Source organism: Cydia amplana, chromosome 19, assembly GCF_948474715.1.
Source record: "Cydia amplana chromosome 19, ilCydAmpl1.1, whole genome shotgun sequence".
Taxonomy (NCBI): Eukaryota; Metazoa; Arthropoda; class Insecta; order Lepidoptera; family Tortricidae; genus Cydia; species Cydia amplana.
The window spans coordinates 1,624,554-1,637,895 of record NC_086087.1 but is presented as its reverse complement, the minus strand read 5'-3'; the positions used below and the strand labels follow the sequence as shown (position 1 = coordinate 1,637,895).

General features: G+C 38.2%; 1 protein-coding gene across 1 annotated transcript in view; it reads left to right on the top strand.

Annotated features, from left to right (window-relative positions):
- The first annotated feature begins 37 nt into the window (after positions 1-37).
- The window catches only part of LOC134656829 (protein strawberry notch), a 53,245-nt gene continuing 39,940 nt past the window's right edge, over positions 38-13,342 (top strand). Inside the window, exons 1-9 of the mRNA XM_063512357.1 lie at positions 38-276; positions 1,120-1,222; positions 2,582-2,686; positions 3,700-3,810; positions 5,563-5,631; positions 9,508-9,671; positions 10,619-10,697; positions 11,084-11,192; positions 12,142-12,242. Coding sequence (XP_063368427.1) covers positions 274-276; positions 1,120-1,222; positions 2,582-2,686; positions 3,700-3,810; positions 5,563-5,631; positions 9,508-9,671; positions 10,619-10,697; positions 11,084-11,192; positions 12,142-12,242 — 844 coding nt within the window. The 5' untranslated portion in view covers positions 38-273. The remainder of the gene's footprint in view (positions 277-1,119; positions 1,223-2,581; positions 2,687-3,699; positions 3,811-5,562; positions 5,632-9,507; positions 9,672-10,618; positions 10,698-11,083; positions 11,193-12,141; positions 12,243-13,342) is intronic.

Here is a 13,342-nt window from a genome sequence, read left to right as displayed (position 1 = left end):
GAATCAATTCGTCATATCATTACCTCCTGCGTTACCTTCATAATAGTATCCGAACATAATTTTTCTGCTTACTTTTTTTTTCTTTTATTTAATATGGCGGAAGCATTGACCGCCGACGGGACGTCTGATTTTTTCATTATTCAGTTACGAATCACTTTATCGCAATAATTTCGCGTGTATGTGATACAAAAGTGAACATTAGAAGCTTATGTGTTATTTTTCAACAAATAATTATTTGAAAAGTGCGCTGAAAAAGCTGGTTCTTCTATAAAAATGGTAATGATAGTTTTTTGTTTTGATACTTTTTTACGAAGTTGAGTCTCTTGAAAAATGTGTTTACAGTAATTATCATTCAAAATTTGCCAGTTTTAATGATAAATACGGATAGTTAAATTACAATTTTTTATCAGACAAGAGCCAAAAGTGTATTTTTTGCCTTTTTTTTCTTTGTTTTCAACATTCTAACCAAAAAAAACTGTCATCAGGTGAAGAACATATCACATGTTTCTTGTTCTGGGATGTTTTTGACCAACTCCTGGGATGTCTTAGGAGATTTGGGATCTTAATTATGCAAGCTTGGGTGTGGCTGTATTGATTTTCTTGGAAAGTTCTAGGTATAGCGTTAGAATAGGTCTTGTTAGCTGCACTTAGCCTATGCAGAGGATAGTCGAACAATGCGGTTAGAGCGTGCGGGATCGATGTTTAGTGCTCAGTAGCTCATCAATTATTAATAAAGACCGGATATCTCTGCTTATTAAGTGCAGAAGACCACCAGAATACTGTGCATGTGAATTTAAAGAAACATGTTTTCTTGCAATGTCACTAAAAAGCATGTAAGAGATTGATGTCAAATTTGCAACATAAAATTGTGATGAAAACGCATAAAACCTATAAAATTGCGGTGTAAACAATTGTTATCGGTTATGCAATCAAACTACAGTATTATATGAAGCCAGAAATAGAAAAATGAATGTTTTGGTTTCTTTGTCATACCTGTCATTCCCATGGCCAGAGATTTTTTCATTGTTGCATTTTTTTTTTCTTTTTAAAGGGGACCATGGTCTTATTGCACAATGAGCATGCTATGGAAAATGAAAATAATACTGTTGTTTTTTTTAGTCTAAACGGGCAGCATATGGGGATGATGAAGACAATCCACCCACACCGTCTGATGACTCGGACTTTGATGATGATGAAGACCCAGATAACTTGGAAGTCCCAGGTGAGATTCATATCATATTAGAAAAATGTGACTGTTGTGTATTGGTCAGTGGGTTATGAAAAATCTAATAAGACCTTGACTTTGAAATATTTAACCTTGTCATGTTTTTCACTTTTATTAGGTTTACTAATGAATGGGCCAAAAACGTTTCCCAAAGTATCACATCCCAAACTATGTTTCCCAAAAAAATGTTTGGCAAAACAACTTATCACAATTTTTCAGTTCGCAATAGTCTTTTTTGGCAAGTTATTGTTTAGCAAATAATTACTTGGACAAGTTTCATTTTACCAAGTATTATTTAGTCAAATGTATCATTATATCATTAAGCATAACTTACATGTCCCAAAATAATGCATGGTGTTAATATGAGAAAAAAAGTGTCCCCAAAATTTCATACAAATGCACCAAAAACTTAGGGATATTTGTCTCAGTAGGAATGGAGAAAGCTACACTGATTCTGAGTAGAAATATTATATAAATTCAAAATTCTAACAGAACAAATTTAGGTTCAAATAGAGATTTTTGCTAAATAAGTTTTTGTCCTAATAACATTTGACAAAGTAAAATCATGCCAAATGATAATTTGACCAAATAAATTATATGCGAAGTGTAACTTTGCTAAAGGTTCCTTTAGGAAATGAAACTATTGCGATAAGTTTGTTGGGAAATGAAATTTGGCGAAAGGCATTTGTTCCAAACGAAAGTACACCCTTTTATTACTGTGGGGAGAGTAAATCATTTATTGCTAAGACTCCGCTGTCCGTCCGTCCGTCTGTCACCAGGCTGTATCTCACGAACCGTGATAGCTAGACAGTTGAAATTTTCACAGATGATGTATTTCTGTTGCCGCTATAACAACAAATACTAAAAACAGAATAAAATAAAGATTTAAGTGGGGCTCCCATACAACAAACGTGATTTTTGACCGAAGTTAAGCAACGTCGGGCTGGGTCAGTACTTGGATGGGTGACCGTTTGTTTTCTTGTTATGCTCTATTTTTTTGTTGATGGTGCGGAACCCTCCGTGCGCGAGTCCGACTCGCACTTGGCCGGTTTTTTTATAGCAGTCCATGAAGTTTGTACATATTGTTATAAATCTAATACCTTTAAACGAGCAATTCTTGTTTATTTATATATTTATTTATTTATTTATATATATATTTCGGGGATCTCGGAAACGGCTCTAACGATTTCGATGAAATTTGCTATATGGGGGTTTTCGGGGGCGAAAAATCGATCTAGCTAGGTCTTATCTCTGGGAAAACGCGCATTTTCGAGTTTTTATATGTTTTCCGAGTGAAGCTCGGTCACCCAGATATTAGTATTTTAACTCAGTAAAGAGTAATATATTGTTCTGCAGGTGGCGGCAAAACACTGGCAGCCGCAGCTCAGCTGGGGAACAAACCCAAAGCCACAGCGGCACCGATGCCGGTCACAGTCAGAGCTACTACAAATCCGTTAGCTGGTAAGTTACACTTATAGCCTAACCAGAAATATATGACCATTGTCAAGAGGGCGCTGTTATTCTCATGTAGATATACAGGGTGTCCCAGAACTACCGCGTCAGTGACACCGGAGGTAGGTCAACTCAAGAGGAACCTAACCAGCCTAACATGTTCTCAAATTACGGCACCTATGCAATTAAAACTGCACGAGGCCATGCGCTTGGCGGGGAACAGAACCCTAAGGAGGAACCTGGTTTTCAACAGAAGGACATGATGTCACAATCCTCAGTATTGAGGGACCGACTGAAGAAGAACATGACCTCAGTAAAAGTTGCATGGTTTTCGAGTTATTACCAAAAAACATGAGAATTTTCCCCTCTGTTTTAACATTTTTAGCACTAGCAAGTAGCATCTATTTAGAAACTACTACTAATATGCGTGTACGATGTATAGAAAGCAAGTTACGCAGACGCACTGACAATCCAACCTCTAGACTGAGCTTAGGCCAATTCTTTCATGAAACCGATGCTGCCAAAAATACGGGGGTGCGGGGGGACAAGGTGAGCGAATCCCGTGCCGTGATTGGTCCGTTCAAAGACACGGACCAATCACGGCACGGGATTGACTCGAAGATGGAGTAACGCTACCGTATGTGTGGCAGAGGGGGTAGCGCGACTATCCTATGTCTAGAGGTTGGATTGTCTGTGCGCAGACGTTATCGAGTATATCAGATTGGCATTGCTAAAGCAATTATGGTAAGGAATAGAATAGAATATAGAATAGAAAAACGTTTATTGCAAAAACCATCTACATACAGCACCACACATATAAATTTAAGAAAGAAGATCTTATAGACTAAACAGTTAAAACTATTAGTAGCTTAAACTAACATGCAATAATAATCGTAGTATTGATGCTGCTATAGAGGCTACAAATGGACACCACTCAGCATATGCTCTAACATAATATATATGCTATAGCGCTGGTCTTCCGTGGTGGTAAGGCGACTTGTAAAACATGTTTTTGTCCACAGCCGCGTCAGGAGTAGCGTTTGGTCAGGTGGCCAACCAGGTAAAGCCGATCAAGATATCGGCCAGTTCCTTGTCCAAGCCCATCAACCTCGGCACCTTGCCTCGCGGCGGTGGTAAGTTGTTTCCACTTTAACACATTCACCGCTGAGCTACAGTTGTAGCCAATAGCATGAGTTTCCCGGTATGTAGCGGAAATAAATGCTTCGTAGAGGCAAAACGTTATAGGGGCACACACATAAAATGAATGTCATAGTCTCTGTTTATTGTCTGAAAAAAAAAAACAGATTTGCTTGGCAATGTAAAATATTCATGAGCCATAGACCTTCAATGGCCCAAGTGTAAAGAAAGAAAGACTATTTCTGTCTCTAAATACAGGTCAATTCACAAGAGCTGGCATGAATGGAATGAATGATTGAATGAAAATAGCTGTGTCTGTCACATTAATAAAATGGTGGCTCTGTTCGTATTCGGATACAGGTGTCACTCATTATTTCGTCACTGAAGGAGGATATCGCCTTCCAAGCCTCCTCGCAAAAAAAAAGAAAAAGGTGTCACTCACACAATGAAAGCCTCGTTCATTCCATTTGTCCCAGCTTTATTGAATCAACCTGTACCTATGATTGCGTAGGTCACGATTTTAAATCGGCAGTCCGAAATTAATTATGATGTCATATTATCTCTTTTATCGGTATTTCCATCGCATTTCCGGTGATATGCCAAACAGAACGAGTCAACAAAAACGTCCAAATTAAAGGATAACCAACCTTAAATGTTTAGATTCATGGTTGTTTTTACTGTGCATTTCTAGTCTATTTTTTTAGTTGGGATTCCCATTAATTTCGCCGTGACCTTGATATAATTATCTTTTAGGTTTACAGAGTGGTTATGGAGGTGTGTTGAACAGTCGCCATCATATATATCGGAGCGGCCAAAGTGTTCACAATATCCGAACACGCACTCTAACGCCGTGACAATAGAGGGGTGTTCAGATATTTGTGAGCGCCTAAGCCGCCCCGATATATCTGATGGCGACTGTAAATAAATTGAATGTCCACTTTGGCATGTTAAAAGAAAATAAATCTAAAGTCTACACTCGCTCGTGAGCCAGGTGAATAGCCAAATAGGACAAAACATAGATATGAAAAGATGTAAAGTAAAAAATAATTAATATTAATATTTAATGTAAACTATTTTTTATACGTAAGTATATTCGGTATGCTCGTGACACTGCGTCTCCGCCTGGAGTAATTTTCAAGTGGCGTAAACATCTGTATTGTATATATACGCAAGTTGATCATCTCCAAAAATCTTTATCGCGGTAAAGTGTCATTCTATGGAACTTACTTATATAGTTATAGTATAGTTAGCTATGTAAACAAAAGTCACTACTAAATTCATATTTTTTGACAGTTTCAATATGGCGGTCTGTTTACATAGCAAGTTCCATAGAATGACACTTTAGCAAAAACGAGACATTTCTAAAAGATTGTAAATAGGCGCGTTAAACTCTAATGCTGGCTGTATACACTCGTCGAGAGTGTCTCGCCGAGGGTCTGGGCACCGCTCCGATCCAATCGGAGAAGCGCGAGACGAGGAAGAGCGAGACCAGAAGGGAGCAGCATGTACACACTCGTTCTCGGCTTGTTTCGGAGTGTCTCGACGAGTGGGTACAGCCCGCATAATATCTCCAAAGGGGCCCACTGAGTAACAGTTGTTCGGAACTGTCAACTTTTTGTTCTAACTGACAGGCTGATATCATCCGACGAACTGGTAATCTGTGGGCCCATTTACGGTTAGCGAGACGTGACGGAGACGCGTTGTCGTGAGACATCTTCTTCATCCTAATGATGATTGGTTGTGGATAGCTGCCGCGCCGTCGCCCTTCGCGGCGGGCTCCTCGGCCGCGTACAGCGCCGCCTCGCTGCTCGCGCAGAGTGAGTACCAGCGCATAACTAGTACTGTCAACGTCATACGTCTGCACATTTACCCTCAATCTAATTGGTAGATAGGGCCCGCGTGCGGGGCTTCGTGGTTTTTAGATTTGTCTATAAAAAGACCGCCCATATATGGAAAATGCGTAAAATCGCACGCCATTATCGCTATGTATCTGCAAATTTACCCTCAATCTAATTGGTACAGATGTAGTATGTAGTGCATTGTTTTCCTTCGTATTTGTCATGCTACTTCAGTCAACCTCAGTCCTTTTTGTACCGAGACTGACCGAAATAGCAAGACGCGTTCGTACGTTTTCGTGGGAAAATAATTATGCACTATCTGTGGATAGGGCCCGCGTGCGGGGCTTCGTGGTTTTTTAGAATTGGTCTATAAAAGAACCGTCTGGATATAAGAAATGCGCAAAATCGCACGCCGTCTACGAATCGTTTGCGCATTGCCTGTTACGAATGGCGTATAACGAAATTGGTGTGAGAAGTTAGTGATGATTTCCAAAGGGGTGTATAGGTGAACCAGGATCTATTGAGGGTGCGCCATGTTACGGAAATTTGTTGGTACTAATTTCTAGCAATGGCAACAATTTTAATAATAGACAACATCTACCCTCTATGATAGTTGTCAATATTGACAATGTAAACATTGCTTTGTCTAGTTTCGTGTGAATTATTATTAGACTGCAATAATCATGCCGAAAGTTTTAGATTTTACAGAGAAAAAAGTTGTAAATAGTGTATATAGTTATTTATTGGAAAAAAAACGTGCGGGAGAGAAATTTCTTCCATTAGAAAACATAACGAAATTAGCATCTGAATTGACGGGTAAGTTTCAAACTTATAGACAAATGTCACTATAGTCAGGTCGTCACGATTTGGTTGATGTCTTAATGACTGAAGAATATTTAGATCCCGATTTTGAGTATAATGTTGAGAACGAGTCAAATTCCTTGATGACTGAAGAATATTTAGATCCCGATTTCAACTATGCTGATTAGAACATATTTGGTACGTTAAATAATTTTATTTGTAAAATTATCTATATAAATTCTTACTTATACCTAACTCTTGCGTTACTTATTGACTTTACGCTATTCATTTTATCTAAATCGAGTCAGCTATTTAAGCGTAAAAACCGAAGAAATATCCAAACATCAAACTTCGCACTTATTAAAGTTGTCGGAATAAAACAAAAATCATCTGGCAATTTCCATTGTCCCCACTATACAAATTGTTGCTATATAAAATTCAAAACGAGCGCCCTCTTGACAATACTCCCAAAGTTCTGGTTTACCTATAGTAAGAACAGTTCTGTTTTCGTTTATCAAAAAAAAAATTATGAATACGAGGAATGTATTATTATAGGTACCTAATTCAATGTAGGTATGTGTGACCTTTGCAGTGTGCAGATGGTTATGACGTTGACAGCCACCATAAGATTTCCACTATTTCTTGTACTTACCAGTATGAATTTAAAAAAATCCGAGTTTCTTATATGTATAAAGAAAATTATGGAAGTAATAGAACCTTTTTCAAATAGAAGCGTACCATCGCCCACACTGTTAACTGGTAGTTCGTAAACCTTATTACAAAAGGCATAAGGTCTACCGATGGACAAATAAGAACATTGCTGTTTGTACTTATTTTCGGTTGTCAATAAGGCACTATTGCTATGAAGAATCAATTATAATTCGACCTTATTGACAACAGAGTCACATTGCCATAATAACCTGGGTTTATATCGTTTTTCAAAGACTTGTCCGGATTTGATCCCCGGATATGTAAGTATGAAATAAAGTATCATAATTTACGAATGCGACTTTTAAAATAGCTAATCTTAGAGTAAATCCTTTCTCTTGTAGTATTTCTTAGTTTTCTTACTGACCTGGTCGGTTACCACGAACATCTACATTCGAAAATTGTCTATTTGTGTCCCTGTAACTAGTCTAATGCAAGAGTGATAGAGATGGACCCTGTACCGTGTTCCACATAATTCGTAAAGCTTATTGCACAAAACATAATGTCCACACATGGCAATAAGGATGTTGCTTTTAGGATTTAGCTCTTAAAATTTCGAATTTCGGGGTAACCGAACTGTAGAAACGAAGACAAATTTGATAAAAAACCACGATTTGCGCGTTAAAGTTGGAAAATAATGCAACAAAACTCGTAGCGCCGTGCATCGCCATTTAGTTGTCAAAACTGTGCAACTTAAAAAAAAACTGACTTGAAAAATAAAGTAGTACTTAATATTTTCGTGGAAATCTTGTGGCGGATCAGATTTTGAAGTAGTTTTTTGTTAGAGACTATTTGTATTTAGCATTATTTTGTAGATGACATAATCTATAGAATATGTACATGATGACCGCATGCATTTGTGTCATGAGCCGAATATGAGTGTGACAAAGATTTCGTTGTGAATTTTACGTCTTACCCCATGCTCATATAGAAAGATACCAAGAAGCAGATATGAGACATTTTATTATGAAATTGTAAACAGCCGGGTCTACACAAAGCGAGCATGAGGCAATTTTCTCGCGCACAAAACGGTCAGTCGGTCAGTGTAGACGTGCCTCGGCCGCATTGCCTCGGGCGAGGTACGTCTACACTGGCCGTTTTGTGCGCGAGGCAATTGCCTCGTGCGTATGCTCGCTCTGTGTGGACCCGGCTAACAAATGAGTTACTAAATAGGTTATCTCTAAATGCATGTTCAGATATTTTGAGCACCTTGACCGTTCCGACATATCTGATGGCGAATCTCCAGTGATATATTGGGCTATAAAGTTCCATATAGTTAACTTATTCGTGAACTTTATTCGGAAGACGTAAAGCAAAGCAATGGGCTCTTCTACTTGAATTACAGTATCTTCTACTTGAATTACGAATGTGATTGTTTGAAGTAGCTGGGTAGTTATTTGTGTGTTTTAGCCGCTTTTACTTTCCTGTCAGCTTTTAGTGTCAATGTTATAGTTATTCCAAATCATTTCAATTCGGTAGAAGTCTTTGACCAATACAAAATAACCGATAATGCCATAAACAGGAACATGAAAGCAACTAAAACACTGCAAGATTTTTTTGAAATTTCCTATTTATTATTTTTTGCATTGAATGTAATTTGAATATTTTTGTTTTCTATCTTCTCTATGGTTGTGTTTATTTTCGTAGGTTCTGTTATTTTCCTAGTTTAATGTGTTTAGTTTATTTATTTAGCAGTGACATGTGTAGTATTTAGTTCAGCTTCCTTATGTTATGCTTTTATCTATTACTTCATGGGATTTTACACGGACCAAATATTTATTATTTCGCTCTCCATCCACTCCACTGCATCTGAGTGAATACTTCCCTTGTATTCATAAGAATGTTAGCTGGATATTAAATAAAAAAAATTGACTGCAGTCATAGGTAGATTTTTATAGTGAGACAGTAACCTTTTTGTATGGTTTTAAACAAATTGGATTATTTATTGATGGAATTAAATCTGAATAGAATAGAGTCTGGCTAATGAAAGTTGAGCCTGAGATAACGCGGGAATTTCAATAAAAACCGCACCTGGCAATAAAATTACTATGAAATTAAATGACAGCTTATTTGATAGGAAAAAAAGTTGCCATATAAAAAGTTTTAAATAAATCTCAGGCTCAACTTTCATTAGCCAGACTCTAGAATAGAATAGAATAGAATATGGGTTTAATCCTCCAGAAATTCTGAAAAATCAAAGAAAAGCATCCATCCTTTTGTAAACCGCTCAAACGGCTCAATACGCCGAGCGATACAAATCAAAGATGGTAGAACATCACTTTTTGGTCCTTGTAAAATTCACAACCACTAATCCATTCATACAACTAACTATAATTTCACTTGCAGTGGAAATGGCGGGCATACCGGGGATGAACTCGTACTTGCTTCAGAACCTGAATCAGATATTGGCGTCGGGAATGGGTGGGCCTTTGGCAGGCATGCTAGGACAGTTTGCACAGCTCGCCACACCAAATTGGGGGCCTAAAGCTGGCCTCTTTCCGCAAGACAAGGTAAGTGTCTATATTTTAAAGTACCTGTTCGATTTTAAATTCTCTTTAAGACAAAACCATACCATTCGTCTTTGTAGAAAGTCGAGGAAACTAACGGGCGTCCGGGGCATGCACTCATACCTGCTTCACGTGTTTCGGGATTTATTTTCATGCACTAAGAGCGGGTTGTGTTGACGCCTCGCCTTGTTTTGCCGCACGTCGGGTGGAGCGCTATGCTCGTAAATTAAAATCTTACCTAATAATTAGCATGGGCATGAGCTAACTAGCTCAAGCTCTAGTTTAAGACTGTTTAATTGTTTTAATTTTTATGCGTATTGTTGGAAATATTATGTTATACTCGTGTTCTGTAATATGTTATATATTATGCTATTTTTTATCTTATGTTTGTGTGCAACTTAGTTATACTTAGATTAATTATGGTTTTAAAATGTTGCCACGCCCTAGTAGGGTCCATGTATGTACTAACTAACATAAGAACATCTTGTAATACCATGGCTGCAATAAACAATTATGATTATGAGTTATGACAAAACGTGTTGAGAGTAGATTGATAAGTTGGTGCCGTGACCAGAATATAGATATGCTTTTAGTTAACCCTTTAAACGCTGCGCATATCTTGTGCAGCGGGTTATCGTGAACCTTGTTCCAATGCACAAAGGTTGATATTGGGATGTAGCCGAGCACGTCAGTTTATGTTCTTGGCGGTCAAAAGCTTAAAATTTCAAGTTAAGTTTGTTTTCGTTCAAAATTCTCATTAATGCCAAAATAATCGAGTGTCACTTACTGTATCTGTGAATGGTGTATTTTTCAAGAACAAAACTTCCGTGAGACACCTGATGACACTCCTCGGTACGGAGTAAAACATGTAGAGCGTTTTTCGACTTAAAATACATGAGTGACTCTTTCTTATTAGGTATATTTAATACGTATATTTTTTGTTAACGCAGATGCACGGCGACGAAGAGGAGGTGGATGATGAAGAAATGGGCGTGGCAGAGACGTACGCCGACTACATGCCTACTAAACGTAAGTTTTTGACTTCATCGGCATAATGTCTGCACGGAAAGTGCTACGTTTTGTATGTCGTGATCTTTACATTGTCACTTGCTAAGCAGTCTGTCCAGATATAGCGTTATTGTTGTTATGAGTTATAATTTAGGATTTCTGCAAAAAATACGAAATAGCGCTTGGAGATTTCGATTTTATTTCACAAGGGGTCCCTTTGTTTCCCATAATGTTTTAAGTCATAATTTATTGTTTGTCATATTATCATTAGTCATAAAACTGATACCGTTAACTTTTCAGGATTTTCGTAAGGTTATCCTATAGATAGGTTTTTTGTTCTTTCGTGATACTTAAAGATTCTCCCACTTCTTGGCAAAGTTTGGGTACTTATTAATGTTGATGCCCAGTGAAACTGGGCCGCAAGCACCCCGACCCGGTCGTAGAGACGGCCTCCCTCTCCTCCGTGGAGCCCATCGACGTGCACTACAGCCTCAGCTTACCCGACGAGACGATACGGTATTTACAACATTACATTTACTATCCACGGACAAAGAAATACTGAAATCTTACGAACTATAGTGCGTCAAGTAAATCTTGTCAGTAGCAATGTACTGCAAATTAAAGTAGGATAACGCCATGTAACACTCAAAGAGCAGAATTGCGCTAAGAAAAGCAGCAATGTACATCGAACCAAAACTGTTTATTTTTCCGCCCTTCATACGTCAGTTCGAGTGAATTATCATAACCTCAAATTTTAGTAATGTTTACCGTCAACGAGTGTGATTGTACATTGTAGGCACCTTAGCTTTGCTTGAGGTCATGCATGATCTTCGTATTTAATGGTGACAGCAAAAATTTCTCTTGAAATAGAAACGATTCAGAATGTAAACAATAAGATGATGGCTGTCATTCACGATCCACATTCCACAGATAACACACAGATGACACGCGATTTTGGAATTATTCGAGCACAGTGTTGCTAACCCGCGATTTTTCAAATTTGCCGCCTTTTACTACTGACAAGATTTGGTTGATCCAGTATAGTAACTACATCGACAGTTTTGAATGATTCACGGTTAGTTTCACTAGACTTATATCGACCGGGATATGAACCGTGATTACCTTTTGTGTTGTTTTCGAGCTCCCGATATTTCGACGCAGTTACATGCAACTTGTTCACGGGTAACTGAAGATAGCGGGCGGGTGTCAAAGTTGTGTAGACCGCGCTCGGTCTACCCTCATCGGTAATATCGGGGGCTCGAAAACAATACAAAAGGTAATCGCGGTTCATATCCCGGTCGATATAAGTGTAGTAACTACATCGTCACATTATAACACAACATTCGCCGCTCGCTGCTGCCGCTATGTAGACGTGATGTAGTGGCCGAGCCGTTATTTGAAATGTAATTCCTATTCCAGATCATTCCAAATAAACCAATTAATCAATAGTTATCGCCCATATTAGGAACGGGTTGCTATCCGCGCTGCAGTTGGAGGCTGTGGTGTACGCGGCGCAAGCGCACGAACACACGCTGCCGGACGGCACGAGGGCCGGTTTCCTTATAGGTAAGAAACGGTGATGAAAGTTGTGTGAATTGCTTCGTTTTTATCTACCTAAATATTGTAAGCATAGTCTACAGCAGCTGCGACTTTCAATCCGGAGGTCACGGGTTCAAACCCCGGCTCGTACCAATGAGTTTTTCGGAACTTATATGTACGAAATATCATTTGATATTTACCAGTCGCTTTTCGGTGGAGTAAAACACCGTGAGGAAACCGGACTAATCCCAATAAGGTATAGTTTACCCTCTGGGTTGGAAGGTCTGATGGCAGTCGCTTTCGTAAAAACTAATGCCTACGCCAAGTCTTGGGGTTAGTTATCAAGCGGACTCCAGGTTCGAGGAAGATAATGACTGCAGCTAACAATGAAAGTTTTATGCCGATCGATTACATTTAAAGCAATGTCTGCCTTTCTGAGAGTCTAAAGTTGTATAGTACTGAAAGTTTTTCATAGTGATGTATTGGGTAAGTAGTACTGATTTTTTTATATTAACATCTATTATGAAATAAAACTAGTAAAACGGATTATATCGCGTTAGATTATAGTTTTTGTATCTTTGTGGTTTTTTTTTCAATACTATTGTTATTGCGTTTTTTGTAATTCGACATTTAGAGGCTTTATACATCTCTATGTTAGTTTGATTTGATATTTACGGCTTAGTTGTATTTTATAATTATTGATGTGTTTTTTTTTTTGCTGTATGTAAATTCCATATTGACGTGTAAAAGTGCCCTTGTGGCCTATTTGCTGAATAAATGTTGATATTTGGTATATTGAATTTCTACATGAACTACATCCCGACGTTTCGAACCCTTTAAAGTTAGTTAGTTTAAAGGATTCGAAACGTCGGGATGTAGTATAAATTCAATATACGCGATATAATCCGTTTTAATAGTTTTATTTCATGAGTAACTATCGCGGTAACCGGAGACAATTAAGATCTATTATAGTTTGTAGCTTTCTAATAGAGCCCGAAGGCTAATCCTATTGTCTATTGTTAAGTAAAACCGCTCGTGCCACGTGCCACAACCACCTGCATAAAAAATCGGTACTTCGGTTACTGAGTGCCGGCGAGTCGAACGCTACAGAACCAGTCTAAAATGTG